The sequence below is a fragment of the Mustela erminea genome, chromosome 18, assembly GCF_009829155.1.
Source record: "Mustela erminea isolate mMusErm1 chromosome 18, mMusErm1.Pri, whole genome shotgun sequence".
In the NCBI taxonomy this organism is placed as follows: domain Eukaryota; kingdom Metazoa; phylum Chordata; class Mammalia; order Carnivora; family Mustelidae; genus Mustela; species Mustela erminea.
In genome coordinates, this window is record NC_045631.1 from 11,844,177 (window position 1) to 11,853,547 (window position 9,371).

Below are 9,371 nucleotides of genomic sequence, written 5' to 3' on the forward strand. Positions count from 1 at the left end.
ATAGCACCGCCAACATCTCTGAGCACCTGTCGTGTGCCTGGCCAGTGCTAAGCCTCGGATCCCGTCTCCTGTCTCCGTGGACCACTGCAGCAGCCCCAGGCAGTGGGGACAACAGGCTCTCCACTCTCCAGAGGACGGCACTGAGGCAGGGTTTGTAAAACAAAGAGACCACCCCGGGAACCGGCAAGGGTCCAGCGGGCCCCTGGGCAGGGTGACATGCTAAGCACTCTCCACGCAGGAGGTGGCGTGCAGATTTCAAGAGAGAGAGAACATCGGTCTCTTCACAGAGGAGTCCAAGGAGCAACAGACCACCTTCCTGCACCTTTGAGATTTTCCTAACCACATGCAGTGTCAGCTGGTTCCATGGAAGGAATTTAAATGCAAGAACAAGGAAGAAAGAAGCCCTGTGGAAACTTGTGCCTGGGGCCGCTGCAGGTCTGGGCCTCAGGCTCCTCCTCCCTGTGAAACGGGGAGCCAGGCTCGCTGGCATCCTTCCTGGGGGTGCTCAGCAGGATTTGCTCAGCCCTGGATGGTGCCCCAGAGGCCAACCACTGCAGACTTGCAGGCCAGGGACCTGGAGACTTGCGCAGAGTCCCATGCCGGCACTCAAACACAGACCCCCAACCTCTCAGGCTCCCTGATCCTGGCTCCACATACCTCATCTGCAGCCACGAGACCATCTGCCACACCACGGTGGTAGAGGACAATAGGCAGTGAGTGCAGAAGGACAGGCTATGGTATCAGGAGACCTGAGCTGCTGAGCTGCTGTGTGACCACCGGCAAGCTCACCTCCTCCCTGAGCCTGTTTCCTCCCAGATGTCCTGGGGAGTTCAATGACCTTGATCTCCAGGACAGGTGAGCCAGAGTCAGGGGTTATTAAGACAGACCTCAGACAGACCTGTGTGACCTTGGACAAGTCACTCCCCCCTCGAGGCGAGTATACTTGTCAGACGGAGAGCTGACGACACCCCATGTTGTTGGGTAACCACAACAGCTGAATGAGACATTGCGCAGGAAGTGTCTGGCACAAAACGGGTCGGATCAGTGGCCACCCTGGCCGCAAGGCCTTCCATTGCCAAGTTGGGCCCCAGACTGCCAAGTGAACCCCCAGACTGCAGATCCCGGGCTTCAAGAGCCTATGCCTAGGGAGGAATATTCCTGGAGTGACATCTAACCTTCCCAGGGCCTCAGGGAGATGGGATACTCCTCTTGCTCAGGCTAGTGGGCTAAGTTCTCACAGGTCACCACTTGGGGCCACTGGGAGGTCACCCAGGCCACCAGGAGGCACTGCCGGGCCCCACACGCCTGCTCCTGCAAAATGGTAAAAGCCCCTTTCCTTAACAAAGGCCATTCTTGCTTTTATTATCATTGGCATCGAAACAAAATCTTATAAAACATGGGTTCACTGTGTAGAAGACCTAAAATGTATTCTTGATGGTAAAAAGGCCAATACGTAGCTCAGGTTCTAATTCAGCATTAAATGAGCACACAGGCGTCCCTGAACTGGAGAGATCGCATCACTCCCCACTCTTAACAGCAGAGGTGTTTCATTCCCTCCGTTCAGATGAGAACACTCACCCAGGAGGTCACAGAGGGAGGTGGCACAGAGCTGGGCCTCGAAGCAGCCCCTCCCCCCGGGAGCGCGCACAGGCTCACCCAGCAAGGGTCCCCGCCGCACCACCCCGGGGTCTGCCCCAGGCAGACGGGCCAGAGCATGCTGTGCCACTAGTATGGAGGCAGGAGGTGAAGTGGAAGACCAAGACACACACACTGAAGGACAGGGAGGGCAGAGAACATCCCCCCGCCCCACACCCACAGCAGTCTCGGGCAGGCCTCCGACCGCCAGCCCCTACTTAGTGGCGCACAGAAACGCTCCTCAGCTCTCCACATCTCCCCTGACACCCAAGGCCCCTACCAGGTCACCTCCCACCCACTGGCTTGCGTGATCCTGAGGACGCACCACAGAAGATGGTGGCAATAGCACAGTGACGCGGAGGAGGAAAGTCAAGAGCTACCAGGTTCCCCTTACACTGGCTGAGCCCCGCACAGTCAGCCCAGGAGTTTCAGACCCACATGAAGTAACAAGGACAGCTGTCCACACTCAGCCACACTAGCTCTGGGCCGGCCCCATACTCAGCCCTTGCATACACCAGTGCACTGAGCCCTTGCCGCCACCCTGCCGTTTAGGTTCTAGGATCGTTCCCATCATACAGACTGAGGCCCCACAGCTCGTGAGTGCAGGAGATGGCCGTGAACCCAGCCAGCTGGCTGCAGCCTCTCCCCACCACCACAGCAGTGTAGGCCCCCTTCTGAAGGATGGTGAGCGTCACTATGCCCCTCGTACATTAGAACTCAATTTCAAAAAACAATAAAGAAGTGATTAATACAGGGGCGCCTGGGTGGCTCAGTCGGTGAAGCATCTGCCTTCAGCTCAGGTCATGGTCCCAGGGTCCTGGGATCGAATCCCACATCGAGCTCCCCGCTCGGCAGAGTCAGCCTCTTCCTCTCCCTTTGCTCCTTCCCTGCGCTTGTGCTTTCTCACTCTCCTCACTCCCCCTATCTCAAATAAAATCTTTAAAAAAAGTTTAATACAAAAGTCAGGGCAGTTGTTAGGGAGGCACAATTCTGGGAGGGGCTTTGGGGTACAGTTATGTTCGATTTCTTTAGCTGGGTATTGGGTACACAGATTTCATTTTATTTTTACTCATTAAAATACAGAGGTACATTTTATATATGTTTTGGGGGTCTGTGATATACTTCAATTGAAAAGTTTAAAACGAATGGAAGACCCCACCTGCCAGGTTGGGGTTCAGCCCAGAGGCGTCAACAGGGTCAATGCTGAGCCACCCAGGAGCAGGGCACCAGTTGGGAGAAGGGCAGAGAAGCCAGGACAGCCCCTGGAATGCCAGTTCAGCCGTGACACCCCAGAAAGGGACCCTCGGGGCAGGGAGAGGTGACAGGGACCTCTCAGGAGGGAAAGGGGGACAATAGCCCTTCAGGGTGAGCCTGATGACCCTCTCCCAAGTTGGACACAGCTCCCAGGCTTGCTGTCTGTGAGCTGCAGGCAACCTACCAGGCTGCCACTGCCCAGCCCTGTAAGTTCTTCATGCCTTTTATATGAAGCTTTTTGGGGTTTCCATGCTCAGTGCTAGGGAGGGCATGGACAGAAGCAGCCGGGCAAGCAAGCCTGACTCATGTGGGCCATGTGGAGAAGGATGGTCCCCAGAGGGCTGTAAGCCCCAACCTCAGGAGCTGAGCTCAAGGCCTGCCTCATCACCCCATCCGGCCGGGGGGTAGGGCTCTGTGCACGGCGTCTTCTGTGCCACCCCAGCGTTCTTCCTCTGGGACAAACAGAGACACAGAGCACCCCACCTGAGACCATGAAAATACTCTGCATGGCTGCCAAGGCCCTGCACCCAGCCTGGACCCACAACCCAACTGCTCCCTCTCACCTGACCCCCATCCACGGACATACCTGACCTTGGATCTGGATTCCAAAACCTCTTTCTGCTCCTTAGGCAGAGTTCTTTGAGAGTCAGGGTGCTCCTTGCTCACCCCAATATCCCCACAGCCAGCACCATACCTGACACGTGAAGTTCTACCAACTGAGGGACTGGCCTGTCCTCCTGATTCCCCACCCCACACTCCCCTGTGCTCAGGAGAGCAGACCTGCAAAGAGGCCTGCCCCAGTCCCCTCTGTTCCCCACAGGCCTCCCCAGGAAGGCCCAAGAGGCAATGGGAGGCCCCAGCTCCAGCTGTGGACCAGTGGGGAAAGAGCCTGGTACCTTGTAGCTGACATTACAGGACCCTGCAGGATCCTGCAGCCAGCGTCAGAGTCCTCGTGTCACAGGACTTACAAGCCCATCTCCAGAGTCCAGGGTTCTATTTACTCACCCATCGCCAAATAACCAGCCATGACCATAACAATAAGAACATAATAACAGATGCCACACATTAGACAGACACTGTCTCCAATCTCTACCACCACCCTGCAAGGGAGGAGTGTTCACTCCCACGTTACAGAAAAGGAGACCGAAGGTCAGAGAGGGCACAAGAGGAAGTCGGGAAGCGGTGAAGGGGGTCAAAATTTGAACACAGGCCTGTCTACTCCCTGCACCTCCTTCCTGTCTAGCTGAGGTTCTTTGGGGACTGAGGCCAATCTGGCTGGCCTACTACCTAACACTTAGCAAGACTGGAAGGAGGCTGTCTGCATCCATCCTTGTGGCTGCCAGCCAGACAGGCAGGAAAAGTCCCTATTCCCAGTCTGCAGATGAGGAAGCTGAGGCCTCTCATGGGATAGGTGGGCCATGCCCAGGGCACTGCAATCATTCACAGAGCGCAGTGAATGTAACTTTGCCAACATCACATAGCAAAAGAGCCTGCCCTGAAATTGGACCACGGTCACCTCTCCACCGCAGGAGCTCAGACCGACCGCATACCACCTCTCCTCCCCAACCTCCCAGAGCCCCCAGCAGACCAGAGGATTCCCTAGGCAAGGGCGGTGCATGGCCACCGCCACCTGCTTCTGTTCTGTGAACAAGAGGAAGCAGGGCTCTTGCCTAACAGAGGAAGTTCCTGGGCGGGGCGGGAGCAGAGCCGGGGAAGGCCTGCCCAGAGGTCCCAACCTAGTCTGACGTCCAGGAAGGGGGCCACCTCTGATGCCCATCTGAGGACTCTATGCTGACCTGCAAGGCCGGGGCTCACAGCCCCCCTCCCAACCCACCAGGCAGCAGGCATCGCCCCTTTAAGCAGCAGCCAGTTGGGCTGGCATGCCCGGCGGGTGAGTCAGCACCCAGTGCCCGCTGACTCACCCACCGGAAGCCTCCTGCTGCCCCAGCCTTCTCCCCACACAGGCAACTGAGAACTTTGCTCCTTTCAGGCCTGGAGCCATGGGCTGGCTGATAGAGAGTTTCCTGTGCGTCACACCAGGGGTGGGGGAAGTCCCTAAGGTGTCACCCTCCAGTCTTTCCGACAGCAGGAACGGGACTGGATGGGGGGTTGGGGGAGGGGGACAGTAGTCACGGCAGGCAGGGCCAGGACACAGACAGTGCTCCTGAAGCCTCAGTGTCCCCACTGGGCAGCGGGAGCCATGCGAAGATCAACCATGACACGTTTGCATGGGCGGGCGGGCGGTGACAGGATGCATACGGTACCCCCAAGGACACATGTGGCTTGAAGCAGCAGACCCAAACCACGCCAAGCAAATGTGCCCCTGACCACTGGCCCCAGCGCCAGCTGCCGTTGGCCTCTGACTCCAGCCAAAGATGGCATGTGGGCAAGGAGGCTGGGGGAAAACCTGCAGGGCTGAGGGACCTGGGGCCTCAAAGACTCATGGAAAACTCCCCAGGCCTGTGGCATGGAGCACAGAGCAGGACACCAGCTGTGAGGCAGGAAGCTCAAAGCTGAAGCTCAAAGGTAAATCTCCTTAAGGTCAAGTACCAACCACGCCCTGTTTTGTTCAGATTCCTCTGAGAAGGTGGAGAAGAGCACGATGCTGGAAGGCCCTGGGCCCAGGATGGGGAGGGCCCCCGCTAAGAATCCCAGCTCTGTGCACTCAGTCCAGCCACTCCCCCTGTCTGGCCCCAGTTTTTCATCTGTCAGATGGGTCAGGCTGGATGAATATAAAATGTCCCAACTGTAAAGGGCTGCGCACACAAGAGGCATCACCTCCAGCTCAGGCCCTGTGCCAGGTCAGGCTAGCCCTGGAGAGGACCCAGATTCAAGGCATAACAGAACGTCCCAACAGCTAGGATAATGGGGTGCAGGGAGGGTGGGTCCTACCAGCTCAGCACAGAATGGAACATAAAGGAGCACTGGGGAGACCTCTGGAGATATACAGTCGTGGACAGAGCCCTAGCTGCACCTGTCACAACTCTATGAGCCCTAGGCAAGGCACTAACCACCTCTGAGCCTCAGTTTCCCCATCTATAAATGGTGCTGGGAGGAATGAATGGGAGAGAACATGGAACATGAAAAAAAGCTTGATAAGTGACAAGTCTCGGGATTTTAATGAGGAGGTATTATGGCTCCCCACCATATCCTTCCACAGACCCCAAAGAGGCAGACAAGGTCCCTGAGCCTTGCAGAGGCTCCTGAACCTCCATCTAACCCACCAACACCATCTATTACCTGGACCCACAAACTGGAAATTCACCTTGGTTCTCTCTCTGCAGAGAGGCTCAGAGACTGCAACACCAGGACTCAAGTCACACAGCACATGGGAATCAAACAGTGCCTCCCCAAATTCCCTTTTCCCTTCACAACTAGGACCCCTCTCCTTTCACAACTCTACAATTCCAACTTTTATTGGGTCAGGTATTGCCTGCCTGGAAAAGCTGAAAGAGCATTCGAAGACAAACACCGCTTCCATCCTCTTCCTTCTGCCCGTGAAAACACTGTGGCCCAGTGAAGCTGAGGGACCTGTCCTAAGTCCCACAGCACTGACCAAGCCAGGCACAGACCCCAAGCTGGAGAAAAGAAGTGTCTGATTTCCTGGTTCTCCAGAATGGAGAAGCATATGATTTCCCAGCTCCCAAGCTCCACGAGGTCTGTGCAGTGCAAGTCCCTCCCTAGCCGCCTCCCCCCTTGAGTGCCTCCTGAGTTACTCACAGTGGTTGGGCAATGGTCAGGGATCCGGCCTCCCACTTACGTAAGACGTAATTACCCTGCCCACCGGGCCGGCCAGGCTCTGGCCCCCAGCCACCGCAGCTGCTGGCCACAGGGGCAGAGATGGACCCACACCCTCCCCAGGACCCCACAGGCCCTCCTGGTGCCTGGGCTCCTCCAGAGAAAAAGAGGTAGGATCAGCCCCTGAGCAGAGGCCCACTGAGTGACATCTGTTACCTTTCTCCACCTCACAATATGCAGCTGCAACCCAGACAGAGGCAAGGCCTTGACCCCACATACTGAGGCCTTCCCAACAAGGAAAACGGTAACAAGATGTGGGCAACTGTGCCTGCCTCAGCACCTACTGTGTGCCAGGTGCCCTGCTGCACTCCTCCCCTCCTCACCCATGCCTGCTGGAAGCTCTTCAGGATTTGCTGCATCGTATCACACCCAGAAAACCACACAAGGTGTGTGTGATTACTCCCATTTTACAGACAAGGAAACTGAGGTCCAGAGATACTCCTTCTGCCAGCGTGAGGCAGCAGCAGATTTAGAGAGCAACGAGGTAGCCCATTCATTACAACTATGTCCGGTTTGGAAATCTCACACAGCCTAGCCTGCTGAGGCTTGAACATGCCAAAAACATCCTTCCCTCTTCCGTGCGCGCGCGCGCACACACACACGCACACACAAAATCCCCCTTTCACCCTCCAAGTTTCACCCCCCACCCCCGCCCCGCATGACAAATCCTGCTGCCTTGCCGCCGCAGCCACCACCTCACAAAAATTTCCAGGAAGGCCGGCTACTTGGAGAAGACAAGAGTGAGCCCATTGCACAGCCAGCACCCTTGGCCTAGCGGCTGGCCCAGAACCCAGAGGCAGCAGGGACAAACCCCGTGCGGATCAACCCTGGAGATACAGGAGTGCAAAAGGCAGTGAGCTCTCCAAGTGCAGAGAGAAGCTTGCAAGTCGAGACAAGGAGAAGCGGATGGAGAGGGGGGCCGTGTGTTAGGGTGGGGTGGGAGGCCAAGAGAGGTTCCTGGGGACCAGGCTGCAGGGCCACAGGCCCGCCAGGGAAGGAGCAATGAGGGGCCTACAAGGATGGGCAGAGTTGGGGGAGAGGAGCGAGTTCTTAGCTGGAGTACAGCCAGGGCACCCACATGGGGGGGTAGGAGGGGGTTACAGTGAGATTCCCCAGCAGGGCAGCACTGCTGGGGCTCGGATGGGGAGTCCTTTAAATCCCAGAGTGGATACAGCCCTGGGACCAGGGAGTGGAAGTGGGGGCGGGGTGCAGATCAGAGTGAATCCCACCTGGATCCAACTGAGGGACCCAGGTTGGGAGAGTTCCTGTTCTAGGGGCAGTTAAGGCCTAAATGAGGAGGTCAGAGTGAGGTTTCTGATCTGGAGCGGGGTCATCACAACGAGATCCTAGCCTGAATGTGGGCCCGAGAGCTGGTCCAAGGCCTCAGCTGGGGTCCAGGTGAGGTCCCAGGTGAGGTCTAGACCCGAAGAGGGAGGGATTCTGGACCGGAATGCTGCCTCCGTCCGGGACGGCCTGGAATGGGATCACACAGACCGAAGTCGGGGTCCGCAGTCCGGGCCCGAATGGGCGCGCGGCGGTGGGGGGGGGGGGGTCAAGCTGCGCTCCCTATCAGGCGTTCCTACCTTTGGTCTGGGGCATGCTGGCGGGCTGACTGGAGGCGGGCGATTCCATGGTGCAGGCGGGTCCAGGGGCGGCGGCAGAACTAATCTAGAGGTCGGCGGGCTCTACCCGGGCGGAGAGCGCTCATGGCTGCGGGCAGGGGGCCCGGGCGCGGCGGCGGAGCTGAGGCGGCGGCGACGGCGGCAAATACGCGTCCAGGACGGGCGGTGCCGGAGCCAGACTGGGCAGCGCCGCGGGGGCCCCGGCCGGACGGCGCCGACGTAAGCCCCGCCCCTGCACGCCGACTGGCCCGTCCGTCTCCGGGGCCCGTCCCCTGCCTATCAAACACCGACCTGCCCTGCCTGTCAAGCACAAGCCTCGCCCCTGCTGGCCCCAAATCCGGCTCCTCCTCTGTCTGTCAAGCCCCGCCCTCCACCCGGGAAACCCGGGCCCACTCCGGCTCGGTGCCCCCCAGGCGAGAGCCGGGTCCCTCCGGCCGCCTGTCCAGACGCAAGCCGCGCCCACTGCCCGGGACTCGCGGAGCCCGCCTCGCGCCTGTCAGGCACTAGGCCCCGCCCCCGCGCTCTCCCAGCCCCGCGGCGCCCCCCCCCACCAATGCGCTCCGGGCGCCCGCCTAGGGTGCGTAACCTGGGAAAACCCCACGTATGCTGGGGTGGCGCGAGCGGGAAGGCGGGGTCCCATGGAGGGGTTACAGTGCGCCCCCGGGGCCGAGACCTGGGTTCAGATCTCTACGTGGCTACTTTCCAGAAGCGGTGACCTTGGGCAAGTTTAGTGACCCCTGAGCCTCAGTTTGCGCCTGTGTGAAAAAGCGACTGTGACAGCAGCGCTGTGCAAGAGGTCGGGACCCGGGCTTTAGTAGATGTTCCATCCTTCTCACCAAACGTTGTACAACCCTTAAGCACAATGCCCGGCGTGCGCACATTTGTTCCCTGCTCTGCAACACCCACTGAGCGCCCGCCGCCGTGTGCAGGGCACCGGGAACTGGTGGGTCACGGTGGTGAGCTTTGTGGCTCCTAGTAAGACAGCAGGAAACGTGGCTGTTCGTGGTGGTGGGTGTCTTTACTGCCTCTCCTTCCCTACACGGTGAAACTGAGTCTCGGAGG

At 58.6% G+C, this 9,371-nt stretch overlaps 1 protein-coding gene across 1 annotated transcript in view; it reads right to left on the reverse strand.

The window, feature by feature from the left end:
• The window catches only part of MAP2K3 (mitogen-activated protein kinase kinase 3), a 29,356-nt gene extending 20,842 nt beyond the window's left edge, over positions 1–8,514 (reverse strand). The window contains exon 1 of the mRNA XM_032320861.1: positions 8,271–8,514. Within this exon, the coding sequence (XP_032176752.1) occupies positions 8,271–8,319 (49 nt within the window). The 5' untranslated portion in view covers positions 8,320–8,514. The remainder of the gene's footprint in view (positions 1–8,270) is intronic.
• Between the last annotated feature and the right edge of the window lie 857 nt (positions 8,515–9,371).